This window comes from Dromiciops gliroides, chromosome 3, assembly GCF_019393635.1.
Source record: "Dromiciops gliroides isolate mDroGli1 chromosome 3, mDroGli1.pri, whole genome shotgun sequence".
In the NCBI taxonomy this organism is placed as follows: Eukaryota; Metazoa; Chordata; class Mammalia; order Microbiotheria; family Microbiotheriidae; genus Dromiciops; species Dromiciops gliroides.
This window is the reverse complement of record NC_057863.1, coordinates 580,983,457-581,002,975: the sequence shown is the minus strand read 5'-3', so window position 1 is coordinate 581,002,975 and position 19,519 is coordinate 580,983,457. Positions and strand designations below refer to the sequence as shown.

Below are 19,519 nucleotides of genomic sequence, written 5' to 3'. Positions count from 1 at the left end.
CAAAAATTAGCTTGCCAGAGTGAAGAAGACCTATCTTAGATTATCTAACAAAGTGTTAGTAATCCCAGCCAGTATGGTTTCAAGATTTCCCACCTTTATTTGGCAGCATGTGGATTGGAATGAAGGAAACATGGTAGGAGCTCAGCTGGGGCTTGGCAGAGCAAGATTGATAATAGAATAGGTGTAGAGTTGGACTGGTTCACTAAGGGGTCAAGATGGGGAATGGTGTAGCTAATGGAGATGTGATGGCTGAAGGGTTTAGGGTTTGGAGGTTATGGAAGGACAAAGAACAGTGCTTGTAAGGTAGAGAGAGAGAGATTGAATGACAAAAGATTGTGATCAAGTAAGAGAATGTTAGTGTTCTCAAACATAAAAGTGGTAGGTTTGAGGGGTGATGGTAAGATCTGGGGTATGACCATGTGGAACTGATGTAGAATTGGGGAATAGATCACTGAAAAGAAATCCATTGAAGAAATGGGGAAGTGAGGGCTTTGAGAAAGAATCAGTGTATATGTTTAAGTTCCCTAGTATGAGAGCAAAATTTGGGAGAAGAAAAAGAGCATGAGCCCTGCAGACATTGAACTCATTGAGGAAAGTAGAATTTTGATTGGATGATAAATAGACCTCAAAGAAAGAAAGATTTCTGAATAATAGTGAAACAGGTACAGGAAGAGTCTGAAAGTGGCCATTAGGAGCAAGGAGTATTTCAACTTTCCCTCTATGACCAGGGAGTTGGCAGGTATATGAGTTAAAGTGTAAAGAGTAAAGCTGGAAAGGGTGGCCAGGGAAGCTTTGTCATCAGAAAGAACCCAAGTCTCATTGAATACAAGAAGATATAAGAAATGAGTAAGGGAAAAGTTTGAGATGAAAATAAGTTTGTTAACTAAGGAGAGGGCATTCCAGAGAGCACAGTGGAAGGGAAGAGTAGATCTCTAGTGGAACATTGTGGGTTTGGGTTGAGAGGAATGTAAATAAAGAGGGCAGTCAGTGAGAGATGGGGAATAATAGTATTTTTACAATGACTTTGGGTGCTCAGAATCACTGGTAGGAGAAGAGTATGATGAGATGAGAATATGCTAATCCTTGAGAAATGAGTTCAGGTACATTATCATCCATAGGGGCCCGTGGTGTAGAGGTGGGAGAGAACAGAGGATGAGCCAGTAGTGGAGAGTGAAAATCATGCCCGGATCTTATCATAATGTGGAAATTACAGGCAGTACCTCACCAATCATTGATCCAGTCAGTCACACAGTAGTGATCCTAGGGCATCAGTGTGAAGGTACTTCTAAATGTTAACAAAAATTACATTGAGTGATCAAAAAGAGCTGATAACAGCAAGAGAGGTTATCACCACAGAAAGGGATAGTGAAATGGCAAGGGCTTTTAGGAGTAAAATTAGAAACGTAAAGTGTTAATGTTTGGGTGATTTTTTTTCTCTTCTTCCTCTTTTTCTTTTAAAATAGTCATTGCTATATGGGATGGCTCTCTCGGAGGGAGAGAGGAGGAGAAATATGGGGGAAAATTTAAGTGATGTAAAAAAAAAACCAAAAAAGTGTATTTCAAAAAATTAAAAGCTAAAACCAGGAGCAAGATTTGATGGGAAAGTCCCTGATGAAGATGGATAAAAAAAAAAAAACCTCCCACATTTCTTTTTCACACTGATCATCTCCATTTGGGAGGGGGAGAGATAAGAACAAGCTACCATTTCTCAGGAACATCTCATTAAAGTGAATTTGATAATGTTTCCTTTTGTTCTATTCCCCACCTCTAGGAACATCAAAGACTCATGAAGGATAAGCACCTCCATCCAGCCCAGTGAGACTGTTTCTGGGTCCAAAGATAATTGGACCCAGGGACTTTGTCTCCTCCCATCATCACCCCTGAGACCTAATAGTGATCACATTAAGGATGTCACGGCAGAATGAGACACACAATGCCTCCTACACTGACTTCTTCTTGGTAGGTTTCCCAGGGCTGCAGGAAACTCGGTCCCTCCTGATCCTTCCATTCTCCTGCATATATTTGGTGATCCTCTCAGCCAACGGTCTGGTCATCTACACTGTGGTGACCCAGAGAAGCCTGCACCAGCCCATGTATGCACTCATTGCCCTGCTCCTCACAGTCAATCTCTGTGCCGCTACTGCTGTTGTGCCCACCATGCTCTTTAGCTTCTCTACCCGCTACTACCGCATTTCTCTTTCCTGCTGCCTTATCCAGATGTTCTCTATCTATTTCCTCATTGTCTTTGACTGCAACATCCTTCTGGTTATGGCACTAGACCGCTACATTGCCATCTGCTATCCACTGCGTTATCCAGAAATTGTGACAGGACAGATGTTGACAGGTTTGGTGGGCTTAGCAGCAATGAGGAGCACATGCATTGTTGCCCCTGTAGTAGTACTGGCCTCAAGAGTGCGCTTCTGTCGCTCCAACATCATCCGTCACTTCACCTGTGAGCACATGGCTCTGATGAAGCTGTCCTGTGGAGACATCTCACTCAACAAAACAGTGGGGCTTGCAGTCCGGGTCTTCAACAGGGTCCTAGACATGTTGCTCTTGGGCACCTCCTACACACGCATCATCCATGCTGCCTTCCGGATCTCCTCTGGTGGGGCCCGCTCCAAGGCCCTGAACACTTGTAGCTCCCACCTACTGGTCATCTTCACTGTCTACTCCTCTACACTCTCCTCTTCCATTGTCTATCGTGCAGCTCGCAGTGCCTCCCAGGATGTGCACAACCTGCTCAGTGCCTTATATTTACTGCTCCCCTGCCTTGCCAACCCTGTTATCTATGGAGCCAGAACCAAGGAGATCCGGCAACATCTGGTCAATATATTTCAGAGAGCAGGACCTCAGGTCACTTCTGAAAAAAATCTATCCCTACCCCCACAAAGAGAGCTACCTTCATAATACCCCAGGGACTATGAAAAACAGATGCACCCCTAGGAGTAAAAAGGAGCCAACAATAATCTATATCATATGTTCTTATAGTATGTCTATCCTTTTTCTGATATTTGCTCTCTAAGATAGGATGAGAGTGAATGTTACAGCCTCACAATACTACTCCATCATTTACTTCAACAATCTTATTAGCTTTTTAGTTCTAAGTGATGAGTCTTCTAATATTTGAACATGGTTATTTTATTCAATCAAATGAGATAATATTTGTAAAGTAGCATAGTATGTGGTATATAGTAGGTGATAAATAAATGTTTGTTCCCTTCCTTACCCCCCATTCAATTCAATTGAACATTTATTAAGTTCCTGCTACATGAAAGGCCCCATGTCTAGCACTGAAAGGGAAAGATGTCCCTGCCATCAAAGAATTTGAAGTATAATAAGGGGGATGCAACACATAAACAAATAAGCATAAGACAAAGTAATAACAATAATAATTTTTTATTGAACTTATGGTTTGCAAAGTGCTTTACAAAATATCTCCTTTGATCCTTACATACCCTGAGACAGAAGTGCTATTATCATCCCTACTTTGTTGTTGGTTTGGAGTGGTTTGCTGTTTCCTTCTCCACCTCATTTTACAGATGAGGAAACTGAGGCAAACAGAGTGAAGTGACTTGCCCAGGGTCACACAGTTAATAAGTGTCTGAGGCAAGATTTGAACTCAGGAAGATGAGCCTTCCTGACTCCAAGCCCAGCACTCTATCCACTGCACCACCTAGTTGCCCTGTGAGATACTTACCCCCATTTAACTAAAGACAAGGGATATGCACCTATCATTATATAATAACCAAGGGCAAAGTTATCTTTGATCTCAAAGGTGTAGGACCATTGTGACTTTAAACAGTGAGTCAATAAGTGAGTGGTTGGTCCTCCTGGGTGGGTTACCCATGCCTTTGTTTTCAGCATGTTTCATGTGGCTCCTGAGTGATCTCAGGCACAGCAAATACCAAAGGGATTAAACTGTGATGAAACTGTCACACAAAGTTCACCAAATTATCTTTGACATCTATGGAGGCTTATAGTTTGACAGAACTTCGATTGGTCTTCCTACCTCAAGCCTCTCCTCACTCTAATTCACCCTCCATGCAGCTCCCAAACTGATCTTCCTAAAATGCAGTTCTGACTCAAGAAACCTCAGCGGCTCCCAATGAACTCCAAGATCAAGTAAATACTCTGGGGCAGAGGGGAGGAGGGGGATCTTCATTTAAAGCTCTTCACAACCTCTTCCCTTCCTATCTTTCCAGTCTTCTTATGTCCCCCTATGACATTACGATCCATCTATCCCAGCTTACTTATTGTTCATCACACACAAGATTCTATCAAAGGCTCCTGGACCTTTGCAACTGACGGACTCCAAAACTATAACGCTCCCCTTCCTCACCTCTGATTCTTGGAATCCCTGGCTTTCTTCAAGGTATTACTTAAACACCATCTTCTGCAAGAGGCTTTTCCTGCTCCACCCATCTGCCAGTGCCTTCCCCTTTAAGGTTCTCCTTTATCTACTTCCTATGTACCTTATATCTCTTTCTATGTGCATGTTATCTCCCCCATTAGAAGGGAAAGTTCCTTGAGGGCTGGGACTGTTTTTGCCCTTTTTTGTATCCCCAGAGCTCGATAATATTGACTGGCACACAGTAAATTCTTAATATATGCTTATTGACAGACTGATTAATTCCCTAGGCCATATCAAAGTCAGAGAACTCAGGTCTTTCCAACAATTAGAGCTATCCAAAAGTGGAGCGGGCTACCTCTGGAGGCATCCACTTTTCACTTGGCCACTAGGTGGCGCCATAGTGTGCAGAGCACCAGGTCTGGAGGCAGGACAACTCATTTTCTTGAGTTCAAATTTGGCCTCTACATGGCCCTGGGCAAGTCACTTCATCCTGTTCAGCACAGTCCCTTATCTGTAAAATGATCTGGAGAATAAAATAACAAACCATTCCAGTCTCTCTGCCAAGAAAACCCCAAATGGAGTCATGAAAAGTCGGCTATGACTAAAAATGACTGAACAAAGTTTTCACTCACTGAAGTATCTCTTCATTCAGGGACTGGATAACCATTTGTTTGGTATGGGTACAATATGACCTATGAAGGCCCTTTTGAGATTCTGTGGAATTCTGATACATGGTAGCATAGTAAATAAGAGTACAGGACTCAGGGCAGCTAGATGGTACAGTGGATAAAGCACTGGCCCTGGATTCAGGAGTACCTGAGTTCAAATCCAGCCTCAGACACTTAACACTTACTAGCTGTGTGACCCTGAGCAAGTCACTTAACCCCAATTGCCTCACCAAAAAAAATTTTTTTTAAATAATAAAAAAAATAAAAAAAGAGTACAGGACTCAGATTCAGTAAAACCTGAGTTCAAATCCCACCTCAGACATTAACTAGCTGTGTGGTCCTGGGCAAGTCATTTAGTATATCTCGGCCTCAGTTTCTTCATCTGTAAAATGTAGATAATAATAGCAAAGTTGTTGTGAGGATCAAATGAGATAACATACATACGGAGCTGTACACATCTTAAAGTATTTTATAAATGCTAGCTATTATCATCCAGGACATAAAAACCAAAAGGTATAATAATAATTGCAATTAAAATGTATATGGCACCTTAAGATCTACAATATGCTTCACATGTTATTTTATTTGAAATAATGTTCTGCTGATGTTTCTTTGAAATTCCTCTACCTTGAATTTCCATAGGAAACTATTACAACACAAAAACTATGAGAGTCACTCTCATAGGGGCAGGTAAGTGGCATAATAGAGCACTAGACATGGACTGGGGAAGACCTGAGTTTAAATCCAGACACTTATTAGCAGTGTCACATCAGCCAAGTCACATAACTTATGTCTGCCTCAGTGGTTTTTTTTTTTCCAACTATAAAATGGAGATAATCATATCAACTACCTCTCAAAGTTTTGTGAGGATTAAATGAGACCTTATCTGTAAAGTGCTTAACATAGAGTCTGGCACATAGTACATGTTTAATAAATGCCTGTTCCCTTCCCTTTGACCTCCTCTCCTCTTGCCCATGGAAACCCTTGTCAACCACAGTGGTCTAGAAGTTCCCTATCAGGATAATATTAAATGACATTTATATAACAATTTATATAGTGTTCCACATACTCTATTTTCTTATCTCATACCATGACGTGGGGAAAGACCTTCATTTAGAAGGGCCAAGGTCATTCCCTGCACCCCAGGCCCTTGCCAGGCATCTTGATTTTTGTCTTCCCACTGAAGTCATATGACTCTGGAAGAGAGAGTGATGCTGATGACTTTGTGCAGCTCTGCCTCACTTAAGTCCAATTCATGTGTAAGTCAAGACATCACCCTTGTGATGTCATTGGTCCTCTTCAAGAAGGAAGGATGAACAACAACCTCTGACAATGAAAAATTGGGAAGGGCTCAGAATGTATTGTCAAGGATGCAGCTGTCATTTTCTCTCTACAAGTGTATAATTCTCTAAGTCTGACATACAAATCCCTTAGCATTTGTTTTCTCCCTCCACTTCTCAGAGTCCAGCTTCACAGCACAGGTCTGCATTTTCCTAGATCACCAAGAAGTAGTCCTCTTTTTCTTCTTCTTTTTTTGCAGAGCAATGAGGGTTAAGTGACTTGTCCAGGGTTACACAGCTAGTAAGTGTCAAGTGTCTGAGGCTGGATTTGAACTCAGGTCCTCCTGAATCCAGGGCCGGTGCTTTATCCACTGCACCATCTAGCTGCCCCAGTAGTTCCCTTCTTAAGTAAATTCATTTTGAGAACTATGTAAAAGACTGCTCCAAATCACTAATAATAAAAGAAACGTAAATTGAAAAAACTCTGAAGTCTCACCTCACATCCAGAAAAATTAGCAAATATGGCCAAAGATGGGAATAGTCAATGTTGAAGGGGTTAAAGAAAGATAGGCATGACTAGCTGTGTGATCTTGGGCAAGTCACCCAACCCTCATTGCCCCACCAAAAAGAAAGAAAGAAAGATAGGCACGATTAGTAGAGTGGCAAATTGATCCAAACATTCTGGAAAGTAATTTGGAATTATGTTAAGAAGTAATTAAAATGTCTATACCCTATGACCCAAAGATTCTATTGCTGTGCACATACTTTAAGGAGATAAATGACAGAAAAAAAAGGTTCAAATACACCAAAATATTTTTAAGAGCACTTTTGTAGTAGCAAAGAACTGGAAATAAAGTAAATGCACATATTTTTTAACGTGACTGGAATGGGAATTTGTTTTCCTTACTTATGCAAGGGTTTTCAGTGGGGGCAAGGGAGAAAATGGGAGAAAATAAATGCTTGAAAAAAGTCTAATGTAACAAAAATGCAAAAATAAATGCATACTATTCTTTCTTGACTTACTCAAAGTTCAGTTGATTCCCTGAATCTGAGAAGCTCAGAGCTGGAAGAGATCTCAAAAGCTACATCATGCAGCCTCTACTAGAACGGGTGCATACAACCTCGGGGGACACCCAGTTCTCATTTGGGGTAGTAGTTTTAACTTTTAGGAAGAGCAGCATGGTATAGTGGATAAATTGCTGGACTTGAAGTAAGGAAGACCAGTTTGAATGCTGCTTATGCTATAAGAGAGATCTCCCACTTTTATAGTTTTACTATCTATTACTTGCTGTTTAGTTATTAGTCCTTACAACTCTTTGTAACTCCATTTGGTGTTTTCTAAAGTGGAATGCAATTTCCTTCTCCAGCTCATTTCAAATATGAGGAAACTGTAGTAAATGGAGTTGTCACTTGCCCAGGGTCATACAGCTAGCAAGTGTCTGAGGCTGCATTTGAACTCAGGCCCTCCTGAGTCCAGGGCTGGTATTCCATCCACTGTGCCACCTAGATGTCCTATTATTTCCTCCTGTAACGATTGGAATGATGCCACCTGCTGGATACTTACTGTAGAAGAGTTCTGCCCATGAAGCGAAGGTCTTTGAGGGCAAGACCAGGAGTCAGGAAGTGACGCGGGCTAGTGGGAGGAGGAAGGAAGAGACTGGCGCTCAGTCTCGGCTTTTTCCTGAGGACGCTGGTGGAGAGCGGAGCTAGAAATGTGCTCTCCCTTTAATAGATAGGAATCTAGGCCTTTTTCTCTCTCTTTACCAAATTCTTATTCTCCTTAATAAATGCTTAAAAGTCTAACTCTTGCTAAAGCTTATAATTTATTGGCGACCACTCATTAAATATTTTAGACAGACTAGCTAGAATTTTAGCCCTTAACACTCCAATTAAAATAAATTTTCCTTTAAGTATTTATGTGCTACACATACACACACACACACACACACACACACATATATGTATACATAGACACATATCAAGTATTTCTATTTATTCTTTAATTCTTCATCTATGGAGGCTTTAAGCATAGCAATCAGCTATAGCTTATACATATATAATTATGTAAAACATTTCCATATTAGTCATCTTATATAAGAAAACTTAAATAAAAGAAAATGAAAGAAAGCGAAAATAGCATGTTTCAGTCTGTATTCAATCAATATCGGTTCTTTTTTCTGAAGGGGATAGTATCCTTCACCATGAGTCCTCTAGATCATTGTATTGCTGAGAATAGATGCTCATATTATTACCCCCACTTTAAATATAATGAAACTTAATCTCAGAGAGAGTAAGTGACTTACCCAAGTCCTCACGGCTACGAAGTATGGAACAGGATTTTAACTCAGGTCTTCTGAGTCTGAGTCTAGCCCCTCTCTCTACCAGTTTAAGTATCATCACAAGCATCCTGCAGGCCTGGTGTGAGAAGGCAAGTAGCCTTGAAAGAGGTCATATTTAAGGGAAACAAGCCCTCAGACAAAATCTTAAGAGCTCTCGTGCTGGGAAGTGGTCCTGAGCCTTGGCCAGAGAGAGGGAGGAGTGTTGTCCTTGATACTTAGCAGGAAGAAGATCAAAGGCAGACCACCTAGAGGCCACTGATGGTTCAGTGGTTAGAGCACTGGGTTTAGAGTCAAGAAGACCTGAATTCAAATTCAGCCTCAGATGCTTCCTAGGCAAGTCACTTAACTTCAGTATGCCTAGTCTTCTCAACTGTAAAATGGAGATAATAATAGCATCTACCTCACAGATTTGTGCCTGGCACATAGTAGGCATTATATAAATACTTATTCCCTTCCACTTTCATGTTAGAGAGAGAGTAACAAGGGGAGGATACTTAGCCAGTTTTGTTTTGTGGTTTTTTTATTGGGCAATGAGGATTAAGTGATTTGCCCAGGGTCACACAGCTAGGGAGTGTCTCAGGGAAGATTTGAACTCATGTCTTTCTGACTTCAAATCCAGTATTGTGTTCCATTTAATATACCACGTGCCTTCTTCCAGACAGATGACCCAGTTCATATTTAGAAGGGATTAGATCCTATATCAGGAGATAAGAAAAAAGAGAGAGGAGGTAGCAGGTAGACTCAATCTTTTTTGTAGAATTTTTCTGTAAGCAAAATGCTTTCATATCCATTATCCTGTTAAGGGCTAAAATTCTAGCTAAACTGTCTAAAATATCTAATGAGTGGTCACCAATAAATTATAAGCTTTAGCAAGAGTTAGACTTTTAAGCATTTATTAAGGAGAATAAGAATTTGGTAAAGAGAGAGAAAGGCCTAGATTCCTATCTATTAAAGGGAGAGCACATTTCTAGCTCCGCTCTCCACCAGAGTCCAGAGGAAAGAGCGCGAGACTGAGCGCCAGTCTCTTCCTTCCTCCTCCCACTAGCCTGGGTCACTTCCTGACGCCAAAGAAAAGACTCCTGGGTCTTGCCCTCAAAGACCTTCGCTTCATGGCAGAACTCTTCTACAGTAAATCTCCAGCAGGTGTTGTTATTCCAATCGTTACAATCCTAAATGATTTTTCACTGTGAAATGGATAGGGAGATGTTAGCATTATCATTTTACAGATATAGAAATTGAGGTTCAGAGAAGCAAGTGACTTGCTTACTTGCTTACAGTCTCACATCTAGTTAGAGTGCTCCGACACAGAGTGTCTAAATTTGAACTAGGGAATCCTTTAAAAACCTGAATAATACTGAATCATTTACATGTAGGCAGTTATGGTGATTCCTTTCTCCTTCCTATCATGCACTATCTGCAGTTCTCTCCTCTTCCCTAGGTCTGTACTAAAGAAAGTGCTACGACCAGGTGTGGTAGAACATGCCTAAAATCTCTACCCAGGAAAGGCTGAGACTGATGGATCACTCGAATTCAGAGTTCAGAGATGCAGTGGGTGTCTGACCTAAGTCCAACATCAATATGACAAACTTCTAGGAGCAAGGAGCCAACATGCTGCCTATCAAGGGGCAAATTGGCCCTAGTCAGAATCAGAGTGGGGTCAAAACTTCTGTGCCAATCATCAATGGGGTTGGGCCCAAGAGTTACTGCTAAATTTCCAACCTGGGCTAGACAGGGAGAGCCAGTCTCCAAAAAACGAAATGATGTGGAGGAGTGTAAATAGAAGAAGAAGGGTTCATAGATTTAGAGCTGAAAGGGACCTTAGAGACCAGCAAGTCCAATCTACTCAAATTATGGATGAGAAAACTGAGGCACAAACAGAGGTTAAGTGATTTACCCAGGGTCATACACCCAGTAATTGTCTAAAGTGGGATTTAAACCCAGATTTTTCTGACTCCAAGACCAGTGCTCTTTCAGGAAAATAAGGCAAAAGAGAAAGAAAATCAGGAGGAGAGAAAGGAAGAAAAAGAAGAAAAGATGAAGGAGATGAAAAGGGGAGAGGAGGAAGGGAGAAGGAGCATTCTTCTGGGTTTCTTGTGGTGATTTTCTTTGACAGGCTCCCCAGGGGGCAAAGGAGGTTAGAAAGAACCTCTCTAGGGGGATGTTAGTCTCAGTATGAATCCTTTCTCCCCTTCCTCTTAGCCACAGAGAAGAACTAGGTACAGACTTCAGACCCATCTTTCCTGCAGGCTGAAGAAGAACAGGAAGAAAACTTCCCTGGTGAGAGGAGGGATGAGGGAGTGAAGGAACAAGTTGGGATGGGTAACTATACTGGTCAGAAGATATCTGAAATATCATTTTCAATTCTGGCTCTAACATTTTAAGTGCATTAAGGTGTTAGGGAAGATGCAAAGGAAGGAAACCATAAGGAGGGGGGAGTGACTGGAGACCATACCATAGAATGATCAGATGAAAGAAATGGATATATTTAGTCAAGTGAAGAAAAGATTTAAGAGATACATAAAGTCTCTCGTCAAATATCAGAAAAAGAATAGACATTTTATGCTTGGTGTCAGATGGAAGAACTAGGAGCAATGTTGGTGGGGATGCCAGGGGAAGATGGGGAAAAGTAGATTTTAGCTCAATATAAGGAAGAACTTCCTAAAATGATTTGGTACAAATCACTTCCCTTCCCTGAGATTCATTTTCCTCATCTGTAAAATAAGAAGCTTAGACTATATTAGGAATTCTTAGCCTAAAGTTCATACACTTGGGGGGAGGAGAAAGAGAGACAGAGACAGAGAGAGAATATTACAATATAATTTCATTATTTTACATATGTAAAAATATGATTCTGAGAAGGATTTCATAGGCCTCACCAGATTGCCTATGACACAAAGAAGACAATGACACAAAAAGAGTTAACCTCTGAAATTACTACCAGCTCTCATATTCTATCTTATGTCTCATACTAAAGAATCGAAGATGCAGCTAGGTAGCACAGTGGATAGAGAGGAATCAATAGGACCTGACTTCAAATCTGGCCCAAACATTTACTAGCTGTGGGCAAGTCACTTGACCCTGTTTATCTCAGTTTCCTCATCTGTAAAATGAGCTGGAGAAGAAAATGGCAAAACACTCCAGTATCTTTGCCAAGAAAACCCCAAATGGGGTCACAAAGACTAGAACATAACTGAAAAATGACTACAACAAAGAATTGAGGTGTCTTTTTTAAACTCTGAAGATAAAAATTTTGCCGAATTGTATTGATTTTAAGGTAGTGGGAATTTTTCTGTTTACCTGTTTGTATTTCTTTCTTTGATCCTTGGAGGGAGGAGATAGGTAGACAACCAGATAACTACCTAGGGGATTACATAGGATACATCAAAAATATTCCTAATTTGCTGAAGGGAAACCTGGAATGAGAAGAATAGACCAATGAACTCCTGAGAATCCTGGGGGGCAAATCCAAATTCATTTCAATTGGGCTCCAGAGCAAAGATAGCATCCTCTTCTGGGGTCAAAAGATGAGGAGATACAGAGATTGGTATTACATGGCTAGTCTGCTTCTTCAGAAATTTATAGAATATTTTAGGATCAAGTAGTCTCTATCTGGACAGACTTCATGTATAAATATATCTAACAGCATTCCTCTGGTGGGTTATTTCTGCTGTGACCATAAAAGAGGACAAGACAGGTATCCATAGTCTAACAATGGGAAAGAATAGGTTAATGGAGAAATGAATGAATGAAAAAGTATTTGTTAAAATACTTCTATGTGCCAAGAAGGGAATGAGAGGGATTAGAGAAAGTCACGCCAACAATTGTATTTATTTCTACTTAAGACTCTTAGACACACTTAGATTTTTAAAAATACATATACGGAAGAAGGATGTAAAAGCAAGCAGCGGCAGGGGGGGCGGGTAGACAAATATGAAAGAGACAGCTAAGTAGTATGGTGGGACCATACTATTTAGCATACATACTACTTAGCATACTATATACCCCTGCACCTTGAGTCAGGAAGACCTGAGTTCAAATTTGGCCTCAGACACTTCCTAGCTGTGTGACTCTATGCAAGTCACCTAGTCTCTATCTGCCTCAGTTTCCTCATCTATAAAATGGGGGTAATAATAGCACCTACCTCCCATGGCTGTTGTGAGGATTGAATGAGATAATATTTGTAAAGTGCTTTGCAAACCTTTAAGTGTTAGATAAGTGCTGGCTATTATTGTTATTTAAGAATGACAATGGTCTTGTTGGAATGGAGTTGGGAACACTAATACTCAGAATTATCTGAGTCTGGTGAAGAATTTTAAGTACCAAATAGGGCTTTTAAAAAATAAAAGTTATGTTTTAGTCAAGGGGAAGATCAGCTAGGATAAAGGACTGCTTCTCAGAGTGAATAAGATAACAATAATGGTCAAGGTAGAGAGGTCAGAATGACAACTCTTACTTTGCTTCTACTTTCCCAACCAAGAGGCAAGATCTTCAGACTGGAGAGAACAGCACAAAACTATATAAAAGAGAGTTGAAACATAAGATGAACGAAGTACCTACATACTCTGAATGAGTCTAAAGTCAGCAGGTTCAGTTTAACTATACACCAGGGTGATAAAATAGTTTGTAGGCATTGTGTCCAGCATCTAGAAAGATTAAAGAGAGTGGGAGGGTGCAACAGGACTGGAGAAGGGCAACTGTCATCATTTAAAATTTCATGTGATTCTATTTGGCCCAATATTCTAGCCACAAGGTCAAAATTATTTTGATAATCATACTAACATGTTTCAATTTATAATATGGTAAATATCCATAGATAATAGCCCAGATAAACAAAAGCTCTTTGAAGAGTGTGAAGGGGTCCTGAGACAAACGTTTGAGAACTGTTCTAGCCTATGGAGGTATTTTTAGATACTGACTCTGTCTTCATTTAGAGTGTCAGCTATTCCCAACTGCTTTTGTGCCATTTTCAAATCCAATAAACATGCTATGTAGATAGCTTTACAGGAATAGCCAGCATCTACATAGTTCTTTAAGATTTGCAAAGCACTTTACATATGTTAACTCTATTGATCCTCACTACAACCTGAGAAGGGTAGGTACTATTATTATCCTCATTTTTTTTTTTTTTAGTGAGGCAATTGGGGTTAAGTGACTTGCCCAGGGTCACACAGCTAGTAAGTGTTAAGTGTCTGAGGCCAGATTTGAACTCAGGTACTCCTGACTCCAGGGCCGGTGCTCTATCCACTGCGCCACCTAGCTGCCCCTATTATCCCCATTTTACAAATGAAGCAACTAAAACACAGAGAAATTGAATGATTTACTCAGGGTAGCGCAGTTAGTCAGTGTCTGACATAGGATTTTACTCAGGTCTTCCCGACTCCAGGTTCTATACTCTTTCCAATGTGACACCAGGACAACAAGAACCATAAGAGATCTCCTTTCAAGTTGGCTTTAGGTGCTGAATGCATACTCTTTGAGTCTAGTCATCCGGCTCTGAATCCACTTAACTGTATGCTCATCTAGCCCACACTTCTCACAAGGCTCATGGAAAACTTGGTCAAAAGGCTTTGGTAAAATAGAAGTAAGCCAAATACAACATTTTCCTGGGCCACCCCTCTAATAACTCTGTCCACAAAGCAAATGACATTTGTCTAGTGTAGCCTATTCTTTTTTATTTATTTTTTTTTACTGAGGCAATTGGGGTTAAGTGACTTGCCCAGATTCACACAGCTAGTAAGTGTTAAGGGTCTGAGGTCACATTTGAACTCAGGTGCTCCTCACTCCAGGGACGGTACTCTATCCACTGCACCACCTAGCTGCCCCTAGTGTAGCCTATTCTTTTTTTTTTTTTTTGGAGGCAATAGGGGGTTAAGTGACTTGCCCAGGGTCACACAGCTAGTAAGTGTCGAGTGTCTGAGGCCGGATTTGAACTCAGGTACTCCTGAATCCAGGGCCGGTGCTTTAACCACTGCGCCATCTAGCTGCCCCCATGTAGCCTATTCTTAAAGAAGCCATCTCTATCTATATGATCATGACTTCGTTTTTTAAATGTTCACTGTTCCTTAAATAAAATATTCTAGAATTTTTCTGCAACAAAACTCAAGTTCATACATTTGTGTTTGTCTCCTATTACCTGCCACTGCCTCGAATACATGTGTTTTAAATATCTAAGTTGGTCTCAGTTCCCCGTGCATACACACTAGTCTCTATAAACTGCTTCCTCTTCCTTCCTTCTTCAAATTCTCTCAGTTTATGTCTTCATAATTTCATTCTTGAAACGTTCATATCCTTCCCCTATAACTGGCTATAACAAGGATAAGAGAGAATGATAAGTAGAGAATGATATGACAGAGAAGAACACAATACTCTCCACAGCAAAAGGGAAATTAAGAAAAGAGGTGCATTTATAAGGATAATGAGTTCAGTTTTGGACATGTTCAGTTTAAGATGACTATGAGACATCCAGCACTAGACATTCAAAAAGCAATTGGAGATGTAAGACTACAGGTCACGGGGCAGCTAGGTGGCATAGTGGACAGAGCACGGGCCCTGGAGTCAGGAGGACCCGAGTTCAAATCTGGCCTCAGACACTTAACACTTACTGGCTATGTGACCCTGGGCAAGTCGTTTAACTCCAATTGCCCCACCAAACAAACAAACAAACAAAAGACTACAGATCAGCAGAGAGGTTAGATCTGAGAATCATCAACATAGAGATGATAATTGAATCCTTGAGAGCTGATGATATCACCAAGAGAAATAGAATAGAATGAAAAAAGAAGAATGCCAAGGACAGAGCTTTAGTGGACACCCATTGTTGAAGAACCAGCAAAGGAGGAGTGGTCAGACAGATAGGAAAAGAACCAGAGGAAAGAAATATTAGAAAATCCCAGAGAGAAAAGGCCAAGGAAAGAGGGTGATCAACAGTGTCAAAAGCTGCAGAGAAATCAAGAAGGATGAAGATAAAGAAAAACCCATTGGATTTGGCATCTAAGATCATTGGTAACTTTGGAGAGTTTTTTCTAAAGAAGCATAGACTTATGGGGTATATAAATACTTGAGGAGCAGTCACATGGAAGAGAGATTGTATTTGTTATTCTTGGCCTCATGAACTATGAGCAGTTGACAGAAGCTGCAGAGTTTGGTTTAAGGGGGTTTTTTAATATTCTTTTTTTTTTTTTTGGCAGGGCAATGAGAGTTAAGTGACTTGTCCAAGGTCACACAGCTAGAAAGTGTCAAGTGTCTGAGGCCAAATTTGAACTCAGGTCCTCCTGAATCCAGGGCCGGTACTTTATCCACTGTGCCACCTAGCTGCCCGGTTTAAGTTTAATGTAAGGAACATTTCCCAAGGCTCAGGGCTAACCAAAAATGGAATAGGTTCCTCCTCACTAGAAACGGAGACTGGCTAGCCACGCGTTGGCCCCTGTGGTCCCTTCTAACCTCAAGATTCTGCGATTTGTAGACTAACTTGTACCTGGGTTGGGGGTTGGGAAGATTAAGTCAGGGGAAAAGCTTGAAAATGGCTTCTTGTGGTCTCTATTGTGTGGAAATAAGGAAGAAAGGGGAAAGAGAAAAATGGATGTTAGGATTAAGTACACAGACCGTGAAGTAAGTGAAGAAAAAAGGCAATTAAGAGTTGTGTTGGCAATTCTCTGATTGGGCAGCCAAGTCAGCTCTGACAGTTCTGGGCAAGGTGAGAGAGCCCTGGGAATGAAGACTTTTCTTCTGAAATGATTCAGAGTAGGATTTCACACTCTGGGAAATTGACAGAGGATCAGTAAGGTCATTGGCAAAGTAGAGTGACAGATTTTGAGTCAGGAAGACCTGAATTTGAATTCTGATTCAAACATTTACTAGCTGTGTGACCCCAGGCAAGTCACTTAACCTATTTTTAGCCTCAGTTGGGGATAAAAATACCTTTTACCTCCTAGGACTGGCATGAGGATCAAATGAGATTTTATAGATTTATATAACTTTAAATTTGTAAAATAGTTTCTACATATACATTTATGCACACACAGATATACATATATAAATACATGTGCATTTGTGTATATGTGTGTGTTCTTAGATATAGACATAGAAATAGATTTAGATATAAGTAAAGATATAGACACAGACATAGACATAAAGTAGAGATATAGATAGAAGCACAGATATAGGCATTCACTTGTGTCTGATTCTTCCTGACCCCACGGATCGTAACAATACTGTCCATGGAGTTTTGTTGGCAAAGATACTAGAATGCTTTACCATTTCCTTCTCCAGTGGATTAAGGCAGAAATTAAGTGACTCCCAGCAACACAGCTGTCAAGTGTCTAAGGCCACATTTGAATTCAGGTCTTTCTGACTCCAGGGCCAACACTCTATCCACTGAGCCATGTAGCTGCCTCTGTAGATTAGATATAGGTATATAGATTAGACAGATACAGATAGACTGCTTTGCAAACCTTAAAGTGCTATATAAATATCAGCTATTATTATGGCCTGGTTCCATCTTGGCATCCTTTTCTGGGCTTAGAGCCCCAAATAGTAATTCACTTTGAATATTCTGTTCCAACAGCACTAAACCCCCTTTCTTGGTGTCTACCCAAGACTATGGACAATGGAGAAATATGAGAACACGACCACCTTCAATATCTCCTACACAGATTTCTTCCTAGTAGGCTTTCCTGGGTTACAGGAATGGCGTTCCCTCTTGGTTCTTCCCCTTTCCTGCCTCTATGCATTAATTCTGTTGGCCAATGCCCTGATCATTTACACTGTGGCAAGCCATCGAAGTCTACACCAGCCAATGTATGTGCTCATTTCCCTGCTCCTAGCCGTCAACATCTGTGCTGCCACTGCCGTGGTGCCCCAGATGCTGACGGGGTTTGTGCACTATGCAAACCCTGTGTCTCTGGAGGGCTGCCTCGCTCAGATGTTCTTCATCTACTTCACCCTTCTCCTAGACTACAACCTCTTGTTGGCTATGGCTCTGGACCGCTATGTCGCCATCTGCCACCCCCTCCGCTATGCAGACCTAGTGACACCACACCTATTGGGCCTGCTGGCTGTGGCTGCCCTGATCCGGAGCCTAGCTGTGGCAGTGCCCCTGGTAGTGCTAACTTCCCAGGCACGCTTCTGTCGGACTGCGGTGATCCGCCATTTTGCTTGTGAGTACATTGCCCTGCTGAGTATTGCATGTGGGGACCTAACCTTCAACAACCGGCTGGGACTGGCCATGCGTCTGATCACAGTGACCTTTGACCTGTCCCTGCTGGGAGCCTCCTCCACTCGCATCATCTATGTTGCCTTCCAGATTTCATCAGGCAATGCCCGAGCCAAGGCCCTACATACATGTGGTTCTCACCTGCTGGTTATCTTCACCATCTACCTCTCTGGCCTCTCCACTTCGATTGTCTTCCGGTTCGCTAAGTCTGTATCTCAGGATGTGCAGAACCTGCTCAGTGCCATCTACCTGCTGCTTCCAGGAGCCCTAAATCCCATCATCTATGGGGTGAGGACCAGGGAGATCCGGCAGCATTTGGAGAGATTGCTCTGTGGAAGGGAGTCAGTGCTGGTGACCAAAGACCAGTCAAAGAGGCTGCAAAATACCCAACCAGAGAGGGATTTACCAAGGTGAGGGGGCATTAACAACTCAGCAAGGGCTATGAGCCCTAGGGCATTATTGTTTACTGGCGCTGTCTGGAGCTGCCCTAGAATCTCCAGGAGAAAGTGGTGCCTTGTCAGTCGATGAGGATTGGTGGAAACTACAATTAAGGATAGTAGTATCACAGCTACACTGTGTAATCTCCCTAAAATGATATTCCTTTAGTCTTTCCCTCATACTCAGTTGCTCAATTTCTCCATTCATTGGGTGGGGTGGGGCATATACCAAGTTACACAGGCTCATGTCCTGTTCTTGGAGGCCTCCACTCTTCCTTAGAAAAAGCTAAAGTCTGTCTCTGTAACTATAATCCATTTTTTCTAATTTTACTTTCTGGGGATCAAAGCGAATCCCTCTTCTACCCAATAGCCCTTCTATTTGAAGAGGACACCTATAATGTTAGCCCCGAAGATTCCTCTTCTCCAGTCTAAAAATCCTCCAGTTGCTTCAATACAGACTCATGTTCCAGTCCACCCCTCCCCCACCATGTTGGTCACCTTCCTCTAATGTGTTCATTGTCACCTTCCTTCCTAATCTATCCCATAAATGGATACAATATTCCAGTTTATGGCCTGGCCATAATGGGATTATCAAATCCTTCCCTGTTCTGGACAGCTCTCAATAGGCAAATTCTCACCAAGAGGCAATGGCGCTCATTCATACAAAATGTTAGACTTCCAAGTCTATTTGGTAGAGATATCATTCAGCACCCCACTGCACGCTGTGCTGAAGAGCTGAGCTGATAGACCCATACACTTATGCCGAACCTGGTAGCCAACAGCATGCCCAGTGCGATTTCTTACATTATCATTTAAGTGCCTACTACATGCAAGACACTGTACTTAATGGGGGAAAGAATACAAAGATAAATAACAGTCTGTTCCTTGGAGGACCTTATGATCCAGTAGGTAGGAGGGACAAGGCACATAGATGTAACCTATGCCTCAGATGCTCATCTCTAAGCTCACACAGACTACATTTGAATTTCTTGAATAATCAGTTTTAGGCTCATCCCTCCCCCCACACACACACACACAGTAACCCTTGGGAACATCAAAATTGTGGCCTGTTTCTCTTCAAGTAGCCTACTGTCCTGCCCCTTGTCCCCTGAAATGGACTAACCCCCCCGCCCTGCCAACCTTGACCCCTCATTTCCTCTACTCCTAATCTCATGCTCACTAAATCCATGACAAATTTAGGCCACCTATCCTCATGGATTTATAGGATCA

General features: G+C 41.5%; 2 protein-coding genes across 2 annotated transcripts; both read left to right on the top strand.

Moving 5' to 3' along the window:
- Positions 1–1,908: 1,908 nt before the first annotated feature.
- LOC122747988 (olfactory receptor 52K1-like) lies at positions 1,909–2,910 on the top strand. The gene has a single exon (XM_043993739.1). It carries the CDS (start codon positions 1,909–1,911, stop codon positions 2,908–2,910), a length of 1,002 nt encoding a protein of 333 aa, XP_043849674.1.
- A 14,336-nt stretch (positions 2,911–17,246) lies between these two features.
- On the top strand, positions 17,247–18,266 carry LOC122747987 (olfactory receptor 52L1-like). The gene has a single exon (XM_043993738.1). It carries the CDS (start codon positions 17,247–17,249, stop codon positions 18,264–18,266), a length of 1,020 nt encoding a protein of 339 aa, XP_043849673.1.
- Positions 18,267–19,519: the final 1,253 nt, after the last annotated feature.

Excerpts from the sequence above, each read along its gene's own strand:
- LOC122747988 (XM_043993739.1), top strand. The coding sequence starts at position 1,909 with ATGTCACGGCAGAATGAGACACACAATGCCTCCTACACTGACTTCTTC.
- LOC122747987 (XM_043993738.1), top strand. The coding sequence starts at position 17,247 with ATGGAGAAATATGAGAACACGACCACCTTCAATATCTCCTACACAGAT.